Here is a 21,420-nt window from a genome sequence, read left to right as displayed (position 1 = left end):
ATGATGATTTGTTGTGTTTTACAGTGGGGGAGGTAGAAAAGGGGATTCAGGGTTTAACTAGTAATAAAGCACCTGGCCCTGATGGCATACCGCCCGATTTATTTAAATCAAACACCCTTTTATGGGCACCAGTTATCACCGCAGTCATTAACGCTGGAATCCTGATTGGTTGCCCAAAATCTTGGGGGTCCTCGACTATAGTCCCAGTATTTAAGAAGGGCGATCGTGGTAGTGCAACATGCTACAGACCCATATCACTGATCAATTCAGTTGCAAAGGTGGTGGGGGGCATCCTCTTAAACAGACTGATAGCATGGGCCAATGAAAACAACATATTGTCGCCAATACAATACGGGTTCAGACCAGGCCACTCCACGATATCTCAATGTCTGAACCTGTATCTAATAAATAGTAAATACACCGTAGCAAGAAAAGGGACCATCCATATGGCCTTTATGGATTTATCGTCCGCCTTTGACTGTGTAGACAGAGGCAGGCTCTGGGAGGTCCTGCAAAAAATGGGAGTGGAACAAAATTTGGTCAACTTTCTTGCTGACCTCCACTCGGACACTAGAGCAAACGTCCGTTATACCCATGATATGAAGGTCACCAGGGACTTCAGGATAAACCGGGGCGTTAGGCAGGGGTGCATCCTAGCCCCCTTTCTTTTTAACCTCTACATTAACGAACTAGAGGAGTACCTACTAAAAACTGGCACAGACTATCCATATATCGGAAAGAAGGGCGTGCCCGTCCTGCTATACGCGGACGATGCCGTCTTAATATCCAGAACGGCGATTGGTCTCCAAACCTTGTTAGACTCCTTCTATATATTCATGAACTCCCGAGGCCTGAGCATCAATAATACGAAATCCTTTGCAATGATGACAGGCTTAACCCCCAAAAAGACATACTCTCACTCTGTCAATGGCGATAAAATACCGACTACCAAGACTTTTTCGTATCTTGGTGTCCTTTTTGACCATAAATTAACCTGGGCACCAGCAATTCAAAAGAAAAAGGGTGAGGTAGTGCGTGCAAACGCAGCAATACTGGATTTCTCCAAAAAAATGGGCAACAGCCCTGTGGCTGCTGTTTTGAAGTTATATCAAGCCAAAAGTACCGCTATTGCACGCTATGGGAGTGAAATATGGGGGTCAGAATCTCTAGATGTTCTTGAAGTTACTGAGAACAACTTTTTAAAGCAGGTCCTAAGGCTGCCTAGAGGAACAGCAAACTTTTCTGTTCACGAGGAACTTGGTACTCCATATCTAAGCGACAAGCTAGCTGTGAATCCCCTGGTATGCTGGCTAAATAGCTGGCTTAACACAGACATACCCCTCACCAGGAACATCCTTCAAGAGGCATTAGAGTGGGATGGGAGACTTAAGATCCCGTGGTTAAAATATGTTAGAAGATGGCTCTTTGAACTAGGCCGACCGGATCTCTTCCTAGCCCCTGAGACAATAACCAAAACTGATGTAACATTTGTAAAGAATACTTTTATGTTATCCAGGCATATGGCGAGGGAGGAGAGTGAGTACAAGAAAAGTAGTGTGAGACAGTATGTTCTAACTAAAACCTGTTCACACATGGAACCCTACCTGGCTTGGCCTCTGTCCGGATATGATCGTTTTTTACTAACAAGGTTTCGATTTAATATGTTCCACCTTTTGCTAGCTGTACCGAGTGGGGCATATAGAGGACAAGTGTTGCCAGCTTGCGGCTGTGACAATAAGTCTCCGCAAGACCTGGCACACTTTTTATTCTTCTGTCAGTATTATACACTCCCCCGTATTTTGTTTTTAAAACCTTTACTTAAACAGTTGAATTTTGTACAATTCAGACCTGCACTTTATCACCTTCAAATGCTAAATAGTGAATGTACTATGTTTATATGTAGCTTTTTAAAACTTGCAGTTAAACTTAGAAAAAGCATGGAAGGTTAAATAATTCTGCTGCTGAACGTACCTATATTTCTACTGCATTTTTATCTTTTTTAACCACAACTCTGCTTTTATGCTAGTGCTTATGTCCGCTTTGATACCACCCTTCTTATTCTTCTTTTTTACTGTGTTGATAAATGTCTATGTAATGTACTTTTATGATTGTTATACGTAAACAATCGAATAAAGATATTTTACTTACTTACTTAGTCTGTATCGAAGTACACACGATAACTAGAAAGCCTCATAAACCTCAGACTCACCTAACATGTCTCAGCTCCTACCCACGCCAAGTAGTAAGAATGCAAATGTTAGCCAGCTTGTACACGGATGAACTCCGAATGATTAAACAGCACAGCAACTGGAACGGAGGTGGAGAGCGAGCAAAGAAGAATCAGAAAAGGAAATATTCAAATCCTACCAGAGACTCTACCATGAGCAAACCTGAAAAACCAAAAGGATGGACCTTGCAGCGCACATCAACAGCAGCAAAGAAATGTTTGCTATTGTCGAAAACTTCACCACACCAGCAGTAACCATCAGCAATATCACTCCAACCCAAGAACTGTACAACGATCTCTCAGACTTCTTCTGCAACAAAATCACACACTTCGACCCACAACCGAACCTCATCGGCCTTCCTGTAAGTCTTCTGGTATCGGACAAAAGCAACACCCTGACAAAATGGAACTCTGTCACCACAGAGGAACCACTGCAATCATGAAGACCATCCACTCCTGGGCCCTGTCTGGCCCATGCCCCACCACGCCTTCAGCAAAGGTACAACCACCATCAGAATAGCCCTCACCCCTATCCTCAACACCTCCATTGACACAGACACTTTCCCAGAAGCCTGGAAGCATGTAGTCATCATCACCCTCCTGAAGAAGCCCTCGGCATACCCAGCCAAACTCTTGAACTACTGATCAATCTCTCTCCAACCGTAGGTTCTAGAAAAAGCATCACTGCCTACTTGGCCAATCAACAGCTCCTCAATGCCAGTGTCACACAGTCAGACTTCAGACCAAACCACACTACAGAGACATCCCTAATTGCAGCAGCAGGTGACATCCGGAAGTTCTTCGACAGAGGAGAAACTGCAGCCCAGAGTCCTGTCCTCAAATGGATCTGCATCTTCCTTACCGGAAGGACACAAACAGTCAACCTGCCATCATATTTCTCAAATGCCAACACCTGGACTACGTTCAACTCGTGCATGACCAAAGTGGCCACCTAGATGAAGGACAAGATCAAAGTGGTGATCTTCGGAAAAGAGGTCTACCCATGGGACTTTGCTTGGTGACCTCGTGCCCACCACAATTCCCAGCACACAAGCATAAAAACCTCTGGATCATTTTCAACAGCAAGCGATACATGATAAAACAGTCATGTAGTCCATGCCAACACCCGAACAGAACTAAGGGCACGTGCATCAAAATATGTTGATACCATGGATTTCTATTCCTGGGAATTCAACTGTGTTCCATCATGGAGAAGATAGTGGTTCCGGAGAATAGCAGCTATTAAAATGCGCATTCTCACTAGGATCCTATATCTTATGCAGACACTGCCTCTCCATCCCCCACCTCACGCCCTACAAAAACTTCAGCAACTTATTGAAACCTTCATGTGGGGAGGCAAGCGACCACAGAGGGCCAGGGAGAGGTCATATTTACCAATGGCAGGGGAGGATTGGATAGCCTGCACCTGATAAGATACTAACAAGAGGCGCAACTGCGGTTCTTAGTGGAGTGGCAGCGTCCGATGACAGAGAAACATTGATGTTTTTTAAACCAGGCAGTAGTGGGTATGCATAATTTCGAAAAGTCTGTGGCTCCCTCGAAAACACTGCCCACATGGGGTAAACATCACCCCAGTAGTCAGGGCTGCGGTGGGGATGTGGGATAAACTCTTTCAATCTAAACAGCTCTCTGTTCCCATCTCCCTGCTCAAACCAATCCTGGGGATCCGGATTTCCCTCCGGCACTACAAGGTACTTCTTTCTCTCGCTGGCTGGAAGCTAACTCTAAGTGCATAGGAGACTTATGTGATGTACAGAGATTACTAGAGTTTTCCCAAATACAGTAAAACTTTGGACCTTCTGACTCCGAGCATTGGCACTACTCTGCACTCATGTCAACAGGTGACTCGCCCGTCAATACGCCCACATGTGAGTAGACCACTCACACCTTTTGAGAGATATCCCCTCTCTTTGACATGGCGACCAACATATCCTCTCTGACATCTACACTTTCCTAAACATGTCACTTTTTCGCCCATCCGCACACAATGGGAACAGGAGTGTGAAAGGCAGTTTTCCAAAAAAGAATGGTTTCATACAGCAGGCTCGTACTTCAGCCTGCAGCGCCTCGGGAAGGGAGACCTTTCTTAAGGTTGCCCACTATTTGTTTTACACGCCGGCACACACAGCTAGGTGGAAAATTGGTGGTGACGACTGATGCTGGAGCCACTGTATTAATCCAGCCACTTCATCCCACTTGCTGTGGTATTGCAATTACATCCTCCTAGGTCTCCCCAATGCATTGACATACCCGTTACTATCTCCAAGATGAAGGACTACTACCCTGGCGCTTTGCGTAGCAAATCAGGTCCTGCTGTCCAAATGGGGCACAGACATGGTGCCCACACATACTGATTGGCTCCATAAGCTCTGAGACCTTCTAAGTATGGAGAAGCTTACAGCCTTTGTGGAGCACACAGTATCCAGGTTGAGAAAACATCAGGCCCATGCTTGAAGTTCTTTTCCACCACTTTTCAGGAACTTTCTTGCCCAATGTATCTCTGTGTACTCTGCCTCAAAGTAGATATTACTGATACAACATAGTCTTCACCCTGCGATGGAGTCGGCATGGGAGATGGGATGCAGGACATTGCTTTGTGAGAGCATCTATCTACTCCCCTCTCCTACTCTTCCCCTTCTTTTCATAAATTTTAAGCTATCTGGGTTTCTCACAATCCCCCCTCCTCCCTTCATCTCTGATTTCTCTATGCCCTCGCTGCCTATGGATGTAGTTGAGCTGGTATGTTAACTGGTTACTTACCGCTATAAAAATCAATCAAAATCGATTAATTCCTAAAATATGTTCATATATAAGTAGGAGATATGGAACCCAATCAATCATGATCATCTACAAAAGAAAAACCAAACTATAACAAAAATGTGAAAAATCTGTCTGTCTTTTACATGCTAGACCAGACAAAAGATAAGATCCACCAGGAAGCACAACAACGTATGGACCATACTAAGGAGTGGGCAACATGTGAACTACTGTGGGAGTTTAAAGTATTTTGACAAACCAATTCAAATGTGTACATATGTAGCCATTTAATGTCTGTCACAGTTTCACGTGGTGGGTGGTTTAACTGTAAGTATTGTTGACGTTTTCAATTAAGTAGGCATGTGCGTTAGTTAATTGGCCTAGACTTCTTGTAAATAACAGTATGTAACATTCGAACATAGCTTGTGGCTATTTTCTTTCTATTTACTGGGTGAACTCATTAAGTAACTTCATATGAAACGATATGCAGAATAATAGAACTGAACCCTGATCAAAAAGTTGTACTCATGATGCCCTTGACAGAAGATGGTAGAGTGTCCCATCATTATAAGTCAAAACCACGAACTATGCAAGTTCTTCATCTGACGAGGTTTCACTGCAAATATTCATCGCAAGCCCAGATCTCTAGGTCTGAAAAGGGCCACACCTCGGTGGTAGAGCACTGAAGTGATTTCTAGCACTGTACCCTACTGGTAGGAACATGGCCAGCCACCCTATGTGCTTGCTCGTACCGCCTCATTTCGCTGCCGTCTCCAATTGGCCTTTTGTCATGCAGGTGTGTGGCGGTGCGTCCCCCAGGCGGTGCTAATCACTTCCTATTAGTAACTTCTGTCCAATCAGAGCAATTTCTCTAATGAGCTCATTGCATCTACTTGCCTTCAACGAAGGTTGTGTATACATAACACAACGGTAACCTCAAGGTGTCCAGGTGACAGCTTGCTTTCAAAAGGCTTAGGCATGCATAATTAACACACGTTTCCTAACACTGCTGAAGTGAGTCAGTTGTTATTTAGAAAAAGTATTTATTTCTGTAACTTTGAAGAGTATTTGGTGTAAGGCAGCCTTTATTTGAATGTATATTTGACCTTACGATGGATAGGCGGACTCCATTTTGCAGAGAGCATCCACACTGCTTGCAAGTCGGGTATTTCCTTCATACATGTGGGCATTTCACTTCCTCTCGCTTGGAAGGGCCACATTTCAGCAGCGCACTAATGAAGATACAGCAGGCAGGCGGCATGCCAGCTCTAACACGTTTCTTCATGATAAACTTCCTGCTGACAGTAGGAAATGCAAATTGCAACAATACATAAAAAGTTGACAATTGTTTTATTTTTTCTCCACTTTTCAAACAAAGAGGGAGCTCTCAGAAAAAGTGGTTGGGCAAAATGCCATTAACTGTTGGAAGAATAATGGCTTGAAAAATTGATTTATTCTTTTATAAATAACGGTTACATCTCCAAATGGATTTATAAATTAATTGCCGTTTTATTGGAATAAAACAAAAACATCTTCTGTGGATGTGATTGATATCAGCTGTCCAAGTCCTTTTTCGACCCCCCTCCTTCTTCGTTAGTCTATCACAGCTGGAGCTTTAATTTACTGATCATATTAACTCTGATTAATCGCTAACAAGAGTTTCTCCCCATACATCAGCAATCCGCCGTCAACGAGTGGATCTGGGATTGGGCAAACCTGCTGCCAAGTTGTCGTGGACTAAATGAGGCGACCTTCAGGGCGATGCTGGCCAAAAGGTAAGGGCAGACAAAAAACTGCTTCTTAGGACTGTTTCCGCTGTATCATCAGCTGTAGTGTGCAACGCGGTTGGATAGACATGACTGATATGCTGTGATTGCAGAATTTCAATGGAACTTTTGTTCACAAATTATTTGTGATTGTTGACGTTTATATAGAAATGTGAATATGAATGTGATTGTGGTTGGGTCTGCTAAGCAACAGAACTCTGCACATTAAGCGAAGCTGAGAGATAGTACAGCATGGGTACATCACGGCTTTCTTGCTTTGGTCCTCAGTGGCCGTATAACCGTGCCATATTTTCAGAATAACTACATATTACACAATTGAATCCCATGTAGATTATTTGTATGTACATTTATCCCACACAGGCGTCTAACTGCAGTTAATGCAGTAGATGCGTAAAAGTCTGGGAACCAAGCTTATGTATGATAAAAAAAAACTATTTTAAGGCAGCCTTTTACTTAAATAATTTGCAGAGAGCGGGCCCACTTTCTTTACTGTATTAGGGACAGTGTCACCCACGCTGTGCCACTGATCCCACTTGAGTATTGTTAAAATATATCTTACATCTGGCTCTCATGAACAAAAGTTGGAAATCCATGCTGTACATCAGGTGAAGATGGGGAAGGGATAGAGTAGTGTCTTTTTGGGTCCAGGTCGGCAGTAAGTGCTAGTAGGGTCTTCGTCGATAACAGGTACCTTTAGGTATGTGTCAATTAAAAAATAAAAACTCCTTTCATCACTGTTCCTTGGAGGTGCGTCTACTCATGTTTGTTGATGCAGAGGGGCTTCACTGATGCAAAAGTGTAATATGAGAAGGTTACCTATTATTCACAATCTTTGCTGGTTCTGTGCACCCCATTGACAAAATGCTAAGCTATTCTCCGTGTATGTTAAAAAATGAAGGGTGTAACAAAGAAGCAAATTTCAATATGTTTCCATACTGATAACTCACATAGATTTGTTCTAATGATAAATAAATGATGCTTTGGTCTGGAGCTCAATGAATGCTGACGAGCACAGTTCTTTCGGTTTTCATCGATTACAATTATATATGTCAGATTTGGTAAAAGATGTTACTCTGTGCATGGCATTTTGGCAAAAAACCATTTTACGGTAGCCTCCTTATGCTTCGAATTTGTCAACTTTTAAATTAATCTATGACTTGAAAACCATTTTGATCTCTCCCACCGTGATGGGCCTTGAAGCTGCATTATGTTTCTACTTGATGGTGTATTGTTTATGTAAAAAAATGTAAACAAATAAAACACTTACTTTATCGCTGCATTCTGCGTATCTCCTCCTCAGACTCGGGCCAGAACAGCAACCAGGAAGCGCAGCCAGGCTCCCTGACCAATCACAGCACTGCAATGCTGCATTGTGATTGGTAAGCACGCAGGCTCCCCTGACAAATCACAATGCTGCAATGCAGCGTTGTGATTGGTCTGAGCGCCATCGTTCAGCGCTCAGACGGAGACTGGGGGCCTTGGTATGTTCTCCACGCAGGCTGTAATCATGTGGCCGTTAACTTTAGGGGGAAAGTGTCTGCCATGTTAATGAGTAGGGTTTTATAAACAATATTATTTTCCCATCTCTCTTTGCTTCAAGGTGAGCAAGGTCTGGTAGATTGTTTAGATTTTTAATGTAGGGTGATAGAGCATGATGTAGCTGCAGGTATCTCTAATATTGTGTTGCTAAAGGGTCAAAGTCCCTATGTAAATCCAAGAATGAGTGCAAGAATAATCATTTTGGCTTACCACAGTGCCCAAGGTGAAGGTACCCAAGGAATTTCAGCTCTGCAAGGCAGTCTCCTCGGTCAGACCTATAGACCCACAGTACAGTCTCTTTTGTAAGTTTATCAAACCAAAGTATTGGCTTGCCTTCATGACTACCAGTCTGGCAGGAGAAATCCCAATATGTAGCTATCTCCCATGGAAATATGAAGCAGTTCCCCCTATATGATGATCAGGGCCTGAACCAAAGAGACATTCATTCACTATTACCATATAGGACACTTATTCATAATAAAGATGATCCACCCCCTCTTCAAACACGGTCTTGTTACACTTGGTCATGAAGACTCTCAGCACCCAAGTGCACAAATGGCCCAAATAAACACCCAAGCTAGAAAGACCACTTGCCGAAAAAAATTAAGAGAGGTGTTGTTTGGGTAGTTTTTCTGGTGGTAGAGGAGTCGTATGAGAAATACTGTTTTCATAAAAGCAATCTTACATTTATGGACAAAAAAAGGCATTCCAGTGATGAAGATAGATAGGTTTGGATTGATCAAATATACATACAGCTGTCATCATAAAGTGACACCCAATCCTCTAATTTTGCAACCCTGTGGAATCCTCAAAGGCTGTCACCATCCTACAGCTATTCCTTCGGCCAACAGCTCCACCGTAGTGCAAAATGACGTGTACCACACCTGAAATTAAAGGGTCTGTAAGCATGCTGTTGCTCCAAACAATAGGACTGGGTGCTTTTCCTGTGGGTGTACATATGCAATAAAGTTTCAACCTAAATATATTTTTCCTAGAAAAAGTGATTAGATAGTCCCATGCCAAATTATCAAATGTTATCACAAAGTCTATGAGCAGCATCATCATAAGGATCTTCAGGTCTTTTGCAAATGTCAAATCACTATGCTGACGTCGTCTGTTGTGACCTGTGGATCTACTAGCATGTATCTACTCCAATGGGGAATTATTAGAGAATGGAAGACACTGAGCAGATGATTAGAATGGACGTTAGCTAATATTATGGCTTCAATGTTAAAAAGAGAGATGAGCCTTTATAACTGACATCTGCCTTCCTTGCGTCCGGCTTCAGAAGGACGATGATTGCCACCTTCTCCAAATCAGTAGGCACGTTCCCTCATAATAAATAGCAAAGGTTTGAGTATTGCTTGTAGAGGAGGGGAAAACCATGAGTTACCAGAGTGTAGATAACTTACTACCTCGCTTACTTCAGTGTTTGAGATTGGCTCCTCAACAGAACCCTTCTCCCCTAGAGCCAAAGGCGGAGACAGTCTTGCATGTCATTTTAAGTTATAATAGTAGGCAGCAGCAAACGCTTGTGAAAAAGTATGGAGATAATAACAAACTGCCTTCATCTCTTTCCTAAATTGGAGAACCTTTGTAGCGATCCTAATGGATTTGGGGATGTTGTTCCAGATTTTGAGCGCATAGATTGTTATCTGTTTCAAACAAAATGTTTGTGGCCATGCTATCTGCTTTGTATTATCTTGACACTTTCTTCAAGGTTCCTTTCCTCTTCTGTGCTTCTCTCTATTTTGTATGTTACTTGTTATTTTGCTTCTTTCCATTCTCTTCATTTCCTTTCCATGTATGAAGGCGCCATCTCAGTTTTGCAAATGTCTATGGTGCTGGAGAGACCCCGATGAGTGCAGCTGCAGAAACGCTGACCAGCGCCCCTGACTGATTGTATTTTAATTACCCATATTTTCAAACAAAAACACCCCAGCATGCAGCACAAGAGCGGCTGATCAGCGATGCAGGGCTTTTTACATGTCGATAATGTGGTAATACAAATTGATAAAACCCTTTGCACTGACCAGCCCCTCTTCTACTGCAACCAGGGAGTTTGTAGACTAATATAATAACATACAAGAGGGACGGGATATAGGCGCCCAGTACCAAAGTTTGGCTCAATTTTGGCCCGAGAGTAAAAGACAACCTCAGGCTTTGCCCAACTCTAAAAGGAGCTGGTGTCGAAACAAGCACAAATTGTGTTTGTGCCTATGTTGGAAATGACCATTCTTGTAGGGTTACTCCAAACTTTTTGCCTTCTTCCTCCTCCTCTTCTTCGGACCTTGTTTCTGTTGGCTTTAGGACTCTGGACACTTTACTATTGCTAACCAGTGCTAAAGCGCATGTTCTCTCTGCTATAAACATGTGTAATTGGCACTTCATCTGCATACTGATAGCCTTCCTGGGCAGGAAGAGTCAGAGGTGGTTCACACTTACATCTGAATAGGTTGTGCCCCGCCTTGACTCAAAGGGCTAATTTACCCCTACTGATAGTCTGGAGCCAGTGCTTGGCTGAACGGGATCTTTGTACACTTCAGAGAGCTCCTTTGACGTCAACCCCTACATCAAAGGCACTATTGAAGTATTGCGGCTCATACTCCATCTAATCAGACACTGTGTGGGATTTGTAACCAGACACTGCTGGCTTTACATCTGCACATTGCCAGAAGGACTGCTGTGCTGCCCGATGGTACGGCCACTCTGCTGACTGCTTTGCTATGTTTGCCTGCTGATTGCTGGGCTGCAGGAGGGACTGCCACTTTGCAACATGCCTTGATGTGCTTGCTACCTTCTTTGGTTCCACCAACTCTGGTGTTCTCCATAGGCTTGTTGGCATGCCCTCTGTTCTTTGGGAATCTCAGGAACATCAAAGATCTCCCCTTGTTCATCACTGCTGTGAGACTCGGGAACCTGTGAGTCCGGCAATTGGGGCATACTAAAACCAGCGCTACTTTTTTCTGCCTGGTAACAGCGCTTCATTCTGCCTGGAAAAAGCATTTTTTCTGCCTGGAAACAGCACTTAGTTTTGCCTGGAAACTCAATTTGTTTCTCCTGGAAACCACGATTCATTCTGCCTGAGCACCAGCGCTGTGGGGTGGAGTTTGTGCCTGAAAGTGATGCCTTGGGCTGTGTGTATGCGAGCCATAGTTCTGTCACATGCGTTGTCTGGGCACCGTGGAAGACCCCCCTGACATCAGTTCTGCTGGCCAGAAGGGGAAACTAATGCTGTGCTTCCACAAAGCTGAGGAGCCGACCAGGAGAGAGATTGTCTTCTCAAAGACCCGTGTGCTGACTAGCGGACTGCTGAGGCTGCCTCAACTACGTGAGAACCGCCCAGTATGGCTCACCTGTCTGCCCACTACTCCGACCGCAAGTTACAGAAGTCCCGACATCTGACCTCTGAGGTACCTCTGAAGTTGCCCTGCGCTCCTTCGCGGGCAGCTCTGTTCTTTACTGAGAGTTGCGTTGCCTTGTCTTTGCCAAGGCATGAAAGGTACTATTTTGGGTTAATTTCCAGTATTGAGTCCCTGCATAAAGCAGTGAGGCCGTCCCACACTCCACGGATGGCTCTGTGTTGTTTGACTGAAGTTGCAAGTTGAAACAGCCACAAACGGCTCTGGACTTGCCAGATCTTGGGGGCATTACTTTCTCTGCATCCTGGGGAGAGACCTAAGTGGAGGGCCCAGAGGGAGGCGTGTGACCACCTCCAGAGGCTAGACTGCTTGAACCAAGTGTATTCTTGTCAATCCTCGATAGGGGTCCTTGTATTTGCACCAGTGGCAGCTCGCAGAGGGAGTACTGTGGGGCAGGGTGGGGAGGGGAGTGGAGTCGGGCATACGACGGCATAAGAGTAAAGTAAGTAAATAAAGTAAATAGGACCTTACGCTCGCTGCATCGCTGAGTTGGTGATGCAGCGAGTGCAAGGTCAACAGTTTTATTTATTTATTTACTTATTTTATACCTTGCCGTCGTATGTCTGACTCCATTACCCCCCACCCTGTCCCTCTCCCACCCGCCCCTCCACCCCTCAGCACTCCCTCTGCGAGCCCCCATTGATTTGCACTACTGTATTGACTTTGATAATCCCCATAGAAAAGAGGGTGCTTCTGTGCGCACTGTTTCACTTGGTGCTTCGGAAATGCATAAGTGGTAGAGCCTAATGTGATTTCCATCGTTATGACCTTCTGTTATTCCATGCAAAGAGTACTATTTTGAAAAGTGCATAGTGGAAAAATACATAGTGTATATGTATCGTTTTGGTCTTGTGTTATTAATAATATAGAATGCTATTTTTATAAACTGGTGTGGAGTCTTTTGTGGTGTGTTCATTGTGTTACTGTGAGTGTGTTATGCACAAATTCTTTACACATTGCCTCTGATGATAAGCCTGCCAGCTCCGCACCAAGCTACCAGAGAGTGAGCATAGGTTATCTTTAGTGTGTATCCAACTCCATCTGACTAGATTGGTGGTTCCTGCCTGACGTGGGTGCCTACCTTAGCCAACCAGGAATTCCATTTCTAACAGCCTGCTTTGAGGTTTAGCGCTAGCTAAGAGGTTTTGTATTTAATACAGTCACACGCTCACACTCCCATACCCTTTAAAGTATTAGTGAGTCTTGAATAGCCCCTACTTACAAAGGAGCAAGCACAACTTTCACAAACACAAACTCCTGTGGTTAGAGTTTTGTCACTCCTTTGATATCAGAATTATATTATCTCTTTAAATGACATCAGGTTATACCTATATCATTGCCTTTATGATTAAATATGGCATGAATTTCCAATTTGTTCATACACTTTTTTTCTGACCCTGGTTTTGTGATTGAAGTAACTGATTGTGGAAACTAATTTGCCATCTAACTGTGGACGTTTTAATGTTGTTTCTTCCAGCGTCTCTCCCTATTAACCAAATGAAAGGCTGCTTTTAAGTCAGTGTTACCGGCAAACAGCCTTTGATTCCTGATCAAAACATAGTTTCCAGCCTTGTGTATCAAAGGAGCGCATTGATGCACTGTTGAGTGGCTCGCTCTGATTCCTGTTTCAGCTATTGACAGATTGTTCCTTTTTTATATAATCTAGCACATATTTCAAAAAGTGCTTGGCAAATAACTGAGCTGATGTGCCAGTCAGTCTTTCCTCTCAGACCACTGGTTGATTCTATGGTATTAAAATTATCACACGGATAATAATGTAGCTCCAGCCTTTTATAAATATGGCTTTAATGAGTCTCCAAGGGATTCCATGACCTCTGGTACATCTTTCCGCAGATCGCTCCTCGGGTGACGTTTTACTGACATGTAATACCCTGCCTGTCCGTAAAGGAGCATTCCCATTATTTGCTGAAGATGGTTACAATTTTGTTTGAAATTGTTATGCGTTAGGTCAAAAATATCACATATGGCCTCTTTTCTACAAACATAACTTGCTGTGCTATTGAGAAAGTAGTGAAGGGTACTGAAGCATGTTTAACCAGTGATATATATGTAGAGATAGACTTTCTACAGCAAAATGTTTACTATAGGACAATTCTTGAGGTCCTGATGGCTGGTTATTAACCATAAGGACACCGGCAGATTTATAGGCAAAATGGTGACTCAAAAATAAGCAGAGAGCATTCCGAAAGTTGTAGTCGCTTGCCTTCTATAAAGTGGGATCCATATTATTTAATATACTTTAATAGACTTCTTAAAGCCTGTTATTGGGGTTGTAAAATCAGTTTAATCTATTCCCTTTCATCTAAATATAAAAAAATCACTAGGTGGATTACACAATGCCAAAGGCTCCTGTTTTATCTAAATGATTCAAAATATCACATGTTGCTGCATTCAGTACATGGGTCACTAGAAATGTTTTTCTCATTTTAGTCTTCGATCAGTAATGCTAGCCACGTCCTTTATTGCTTTTGTTGGCACTGCTACCCATACTGTTAAAACTGCTACTACTACTTCTACTGTTCTTAATAGTCCATTCTTCCTCACTAATGATGCTGGTTGCAGTACCTGCTGCTCCTAATACTAAAACGATTCCATCATTGTGCTAGTATTATTATGTCTGTAGTTCATACATCGGGTCATACTTACAGAACTACTGCAACTAAGCGTTCTGCAGAACCTAGTATTACTAATGGAACTTCTACTATGACGAGTACTATTACTGACACCAATAAATCTTGTACTAGTACTATTGTCGCTCCCTTTACTAGCCCTACTGCTACCACTACACATATTTCTGCTGCTACAAATAGTGCTGAAAGTACTATTAGTAAAACTACTATTGCTATGTATAATGCTACAACAGCTACCCATCTTATTATTGCTAATAGGGGCCCCTACCAGTATGTCGTCTAATGGAGCGACTACTCTTGCTAGCACTAATATCTGAATTCTGCTTGTGATTGTACTTCTTGCCAATCTATTACTACCTTGTAACATGGAGGTGCATCCAGTTACGACACTTTACCTTCTGTCATTCAGGTTTGTTACCTTTGAACGCCGCACACGCCGAAGGTCTGAGAGCCGACACCCTATTACAGGTTCGGCATGCTGTACTAAAAGGTTTTGAACTACTAACCAGCATTTGGTCGTTGACTTAACTTCGAGGAAACTCGACGCTTGCAAAACAAATACAAGCTGTCACCATTTGAAAAACGGGTTCGGTACGATATATATCACCTTTCCACAACTGCTCACAAGCTGTCACCATTTGAAAAACGGGTTCGGTACGATATATATCACCTTTCTATAACTGCTCAAAAGTATTTGGTCTGTGTTTTTACCTTGGGAGAACCTCGACAGCTGTTAAAACGAACAGAGGCTGGCACTAATTTCAAACGGGTTCCCCATTTTACCTGCGCAAGACACAGATCATCCCAGGAACTACAGACTGACTAACGCTATCTTTACACATGAGAAAGCAATTTCAACCTACACAGTGTAATACGTGGATCTATGTGGCAGTCCGAATGTTACTGCTTTGAAATCGCAAGCTTATTATCTATTGCCCTGACGAAGTTCCAAAAGGCAAAGAGTGGAACGAAACGCGTTGGCTGTGCCTTTGATGTTTGAAAGAAATCCAAAATAAAGAAGAACTTATACAAAAAAAAGCAACTTCGGATATTGACTTTTCTTAGAGTGCACCTTCTTTTTCTGTTTCAATATTCTTGTAAATTACGCATCCTACGGCAGCGGATGTTAGAAGTGTTGGCACCACCATTAATTGTGAAACTAATGAATTGTTGTGCATGACCTGGTCTGCTGCTTTGGTCCTTCTGTCTAAATCTTATTATTGCTAATAGGGGCCCCTACCAGTATGTCGTCTAATGGAGCGACTACTCTTGCTAGCACTAATATCTGAATTCTGCTTGTGATTGTACTTCTTGCCAATCTATTACTACCTTGTAACATGGAGGTGCATCCAGTTACGACACTTTACCTTCTGTCATTCAGGTTTGTTACCTTTGTTAACCCCTTCTGTGCTCATGACGAGCTGAGCTCGTCATGAGTTGTGCCGCTCGCACGCTCATGACGAGCTCAGCTCGTCATGTAATGTGGCTTTTTGAAAAAAGCCGCGCAGCGCAAAAATAGCGGCCGCACGCATGCGGTTAATAGAATAGCATGTAGTTTTCTTAATAAGACAGTTTATGAATAGTTTATTATATGAAATCGACTCATTCTAAAACATAGTTATTCTTTTTCAACTCTGTTGACCTTATACAATGTATATTGGCCTCGCAAAGCCGGACTGTCCAACGTCTGTCATATGTCTAAAGATGTGAGTCCAGAAATGACATGAATACCTATGTCAGAGGCTTTGATTCCTCAGGGACACCACGGATTCAGAAAGCACGCCTTATGGCATTCTGACCCCAAAGTGCTTTGGCTTACAGTTGGAAAGAGACAGAATAGAGTGAAGGGAAATGGGACGTGGCTTCTGGGAAAGGGGGCACTGAAATGGCAACACTGATAGTATTACGACTGCCAACCTCATATGCAAGTACATCATTGTTTGCAGTAACAAAAGTGATTACCCTAGTGTTGCTCATTCATTGACAAAAAAGTAATATGTTAAAGTTCACAACTTTTTCTGGGTAAGAAGTCTGTGACAATAGTCCCTTTGGTCCTGCTTGCAAGGTATATGAAAGCCAGACTTACTTTGAAAGTATTTTCTAGACTTTTCCAAAATAATTCCTTCAACACTGTAGCAAGATTAAAAAAGAATTCAGTGGCTGGTTCTAGAGGCTTCTGGAATGTTCCCTTCAGTGGTATAGCAAGATACACAAAAAATTTCAATTAGTGTGTCCTGGATGTTCGAAAATGTTCAATGCAGTCTTATATCAAGATTCAGACTACAAAGAGTGTGTGCTGAATCAGAAGAAATGTGGCACAACTGGGTACCTGAAGGGTGGCAGGACTGGGCTCACCCCAACTACCGGGTCCTTTGGGAAAGAGAGACCTCGAAACTACCACGACGGCCTTGAGGAGCGAGAAACATTCAGCCGAAGACCAAGATTTATGCAAGCTGTACACTTGTCTTTTAATACTAAACAACATGTGACAGATGTGGCTTTTTTGTGCCCATAGACAAAGCAGGCCTTTGTCTCAGCGCTTCTGTGCAGACTGCCTCTGAGTTTTGACAAGTGAGCTTTGGCCCTGAGTAAGGTAATGTTTTCATCTGTCACCAAAATGGCACCACTTGGTCCTCTTCACGTCCTGAATGAACAAAAAGTAGGCAAATCTCCATCAGGAAAAAGAGCAAAAGGTATGCTGTTTTTGAGCAATGTCGTCCTTGTGAATTGGTACTTCGAGGTATTCTGTATACTTTTCTCTCATCTCCTATTTTTGTAAAATTAGTGCAAGAACATATGCCTATCCCCATGTGAATCATTTTAATGTGCCCATGTGGTCACACAAGCGTTGGTGTTCACATCGAAAGAAACCTGGCAGTGGCGGATTCGGTAAGGCTCTGAAGCCTTGTGGGTCTCCTTTCCCAACAGGAGTAGCAGAGGCTTTACCCTCACCATCTTTTAGAAAAATTGACAGCCTGGTGCAGGAAATCCGAACCTACTTCCACCTAGGTTTATTGGATAAGAACATTTCACTGTTGCAGACTTCTAGTATGACTTTTACAATCAGCCAGAATAAGATCAAGTGACTATATTTTTGCCGCTGGGCAAGTTCAAGTACATGTTAGCTAGAGCTGTGATTCTTAACCTGTTGTCAGCAGACACTTGGGAATCCGCGACGCCTACTCAGAGGGTCCGCAACTGTTTATAGAATTAAATGTTGTTATGTTATGTTATTTTAATTTATAACGCGAACGGATGCTCACGAGTGTCCCGGCGCGATACCAGCAAAAGGGGAAAAGTGTCTGGTTAAACGAATAAATATGTTTTCAAATGTTTCTTAAATATCACCGGGTCCTGAATATTGTGTAGGACAAGGGGCAGGGCATTCCAGGCAGCAGCCTCCTTCCTTGTCAGTGAGACCTCCAAGCCTCTGGTATTTGAATCGAGGAACCTGCGCAAAGCGGAGAAACGTGGAGCGCAGCTGTCTAGATGGAACATAAAAAGAAAAGCGTTTTTGTAGATATAGAGGGCCAAGGGCCATGCAGCGCTCTGTGAGCCACAACCAATGATCTGTACTTAACCCGTTCTGCAACGGGGAGCCAATGCAGTGAATACACTGCTCCTGGTAGAGATACCCAGAAGCAATCTGGCTGTCGCGTTTTGGACAACCTGCAGCTTTTTCAGCAGGTAACCCGGAATGCCAATGTATAGTGCATTGGCATAGTCCAACCAGGACAAGATGAGTGAGCAGGTCACAGTTTCTCTCGCTGCCTGGGGGAGAAGAGGAAAAAACTTCCTCAGAGTTTTGAGGAGGCCAAAACAGTTACCGGAAAGCTTCTTAATATGGTGAGAGAAAGACAAGCTCTCGTCAAACCATACCCCCAAATTCCTGGCAGGTTTCCCTAGAGAGGTTGGCATCAGGAGCTCAGGAGGCCGAAGAGATTATCGGAAGTTAGGAGAAAATTTCCTGAAGAGGAGGATTTCGGACTTCTCCTCCTTGCACTTTAGCTGTGCAGCTGCTAACCATTTAACCACTTTCATGCTAATGACAAGGCCAGCTCGTCATGCAGTACACTGGAGCTGTGCGTATGACGACCTTGTCATGAACAATGGGAATCCAATCTGGTCAGCACCCAGCGGGAAAAGCCTTAGCAGCCATGGTGTTAAAAATGGATGAAAGGCAGTGATGAACCAAAGAAACTGACTAATCATTATTATCCCAAGTGAATAGCAGCTGGGTATTGTCAGCGTAGGCCATCACCTTGGCTCCCAAGCTCTCTGCCAAGTAGACTAAGGGTGTAACATAAATATTAAAAAGACGGGGGCTAAGACAAGAACCCTGGGGCACCCCCGTGGACACAAACTGTGTAGAGTAGGAGCACGGCGGCATCCAGATAAATATCATTAGCAGATTCATAAAGTATATATACATAAAAGGCAAAATTGAAAGATTTAAAACACTGTAAATGTGAAGGACTTTAAAATTGGAAACTATAACAAACTTTATTGAGCACCACAAAGTGAGTTCAAATTTGTCATCACAAGTACAACATAGCATTTTCTGTGTTTTTCTAATCGTAAACACGTATTTCCTTCTTGTAAATTTAAAGAAAACTGCTAACATATGCCAGACTAGGAGAGGGTATTCTCATGGCTAAGAAAAAATGGGTGCATATACAAGATATGAAACACCATGCAGTACAATATATATCTAAACAACCCCATTAGCATACAACCCCCCTCCCGCCACCCTCCCTCCTGGCCTGTTGGTTCCTATATTATATTCGACCTGGTGTGTGTGTAGACTACTGGTTGCGGGGTACTACTGGAGTGCAGCGGAAGTGAGACAAGGACCCTTAACAACCCTTTAAACCGTGGACCGCGCAGCACTGGATACATTATTGGGTAGGAGTGATATGTGGAGGGTGACGATCTAGTGCTTTAAAACCTTCCAGCATGAGATCCCATTCCATAGAAATGGGTGTTTACTCAGCCCGCGGGCTTCTTCGCGTCTAATTGCCACGCTTTTTGGCACGCACCATCGTGCCACCTCTTCCTGCCACGCAGGAAAAGTAGGGCATCTAAGGGATTTCCATCTTATGGTGATCGTTCATATGGCCAATATGAGGGCATGGTCAAGGAAACGCAGTGTAACCTTCAAAGCACTTGGGCGCTTGCGGAGGCCATGGTCCTTGAGTTGTAAATGTGTAATTTCCCCAAGTGCAGTTCGGACCCCCTCACCCCCCCCCCAGTAATCGCGAAGGTGAGGACAGGCCCATACCATGTGAGTAAAGCCTGCTTCCTCATATCTGCAGCGTGAGCAGTGATGTTGGGTGTCTGGGAACATGGGATGAATTATTTTGGGGATTAAGTAGGATCTGTGTAACACCGTGCATTGTATGAATTTCAATCTGGCATTGCGGGATACACCCTTAGGGTGTTCCAGAATAGTCGCCCATGCTTTTTCGAGTCAGTGCAACTTCAGCTGTCTCTGACCATTTTATACTAAGGTCGATGAGTGGGATTGAAGCTTGCGCCCGGATGCCAATGTATAACCATTTAATAAGATGGCTGCCCTCTCCCATATAATAGAGAGAACGTGCCAGCTCATGTTGCAGGGGTTTAGTGCGTTGAGGTGCCCATGTCGTCCTAACATAGTGAGAGATTGCTGCCTGGGTTAAATAAAGTCGGTCTGGTACACCAGTGGCGTGTACAAAGGTGTCATGATCCAGGAGGGTTCCATCGCCAAACAGCGACCCAAAATTGGAACTTAAAATGTAACTTGTTATCCTTTTCTTGATTTGTGGGTGCAGCACAAATACAGCAAATGGAATCTCAAATGGATGATTGGTGGCCCATAATTGAAGCAGCACTGGTATATACCGACAAAAAGAGAGTATGAGTTAGGAGCAAAAGATATAAAGTGATATGCTAGAGTCTAGCACATTGCTTCCTCTTGGGAATTAAAACAAAATTTTGAAAAGCTTAAACTTTCTTATTAAATATAAATTTCTTTTTTTCTTTTGTTTGTGAATTAAATTAAATATTCCATAATTTGTATTTTTGTTTAATGTATACTTGTTTCTATATTTTTTTCTGTATTGTTTTCGGGCTCAAATTGTATAAATTGCTAGGGTTGGGTGCAACGGTGTCTAGAAATGATTGAGTAGGGCTCCACAGAGCTTAAGAAGCACTGAGCTAGACAATCTGTTGCCCATAATGCCCTGTGTGGCCATTCAGGCATTAAGTTTGAGTCCAGTAGGACTTAACATTTTGAGGTTGATGCTTACAATAACTCTAAAGAGATTTTTTTTTAGCAATTCAGATGAGGCTGACCAAAGCCATTTTGATGGGCTACTCTTCCTGTATTTTCCAGTTTGAGTATGTATGTATGTAGTATTTATATAGTGTGAACCTAGTCAAAAGGCAATGGAGTTCTTCATATGATCAGAGACAAGCATAAAGTTCCTGGTTTTGAGGACTGTAAAGCATTGTTATAAAAATGTTCTTTAACCACTTCCATGCTAATGACAAGGTCAACTCGTCATGGGTTTTACCTGCCCTGTGCTTATGACGAGTTGACCTTGTCATGAACAATGGAGAATCTGAGATTGTAGCACACAGCAGGAAAACCCCTTAGCAGCCAAGGTGTTAAAGAGGTGAGTCTTCAACTCTTTCATAAATTTGAGCAGCATTGGGGTGATCTTAATTGATATGGGGTTGTAGTTTAAGATTCTTGGTGCATAGATGGAAAGGGCTTGCTTGCTGCCTTGTATTTTCTTTCTTACACTTATTAGTCAGCATTGTGATAGTGTCATGGCTGCAGGTGTGCCAAGAGCCACCAGAGATGGAAACAGCACTTGGTACCGCCACTTATTTTTCCTCAACTGGCTTCGATCCAGAGCAAGAGAGAGAAAACACAATAGAGGCTGGGAGTGTCTGAGAGTGGATAAAAGAGGCATGAGTTGGAAGGAAGGCTAGGCAGCTTTTGTGTTTGGCACCCCAATCTGGGATAG

General features: G+C 43.2%; 1 protein-coding gene across 3 annotated transcripts in view; it reads left to right on the top strand.

The window, feature by feature from the left end:
* KIAA0825 (KIAA0825 ortholog) overlaps nucleotides 1–21,420 on the top strand; it is a 2,250,404-nt gene that overhangs the window by 1,595,772 nt on the left and 633,212 nt on the right. For 2 of the 3 annotated variants that reach the window (XM_078675384.1, XM_078675383.1), the window contains exon 19: nucleotides 6,683–6,780. The exons of the other annotated variant lie outside the window; for it this stretch is intronic. In XM_078675384.1, coding sequence (XP_078531510.1) covers nucleotides 6,683–6,780 — 98 coding nt within the window. The remainder of the gene's footprint in view (nucleotides 1–6,682; nucleotides 6,781–21,420) is intronic. 3 annotated transcript variants of the gene reach the window in all.

This window comes from Lissotriton helveticus, chromosome 2_1 (assembly GCF_964261635.1).
Source record: "Lissotriton helveticus chromosome 2_1, aLisHel1.1, whole genome shotgun sequence".
In the NCBI taxonomy this organism is placed as follows: domain Eukaryota; kingdom Metazoa; phylum Chordata; class Amphibia; order Caudata; family Salamandridae; genus Lissotriton; species Lissotriton helveticus.
The sequence above is the reverse complement of the archived record's forward strand: the minus strand, read 5'-3'. Positions and strand labels throughout refer to the sequence as shown.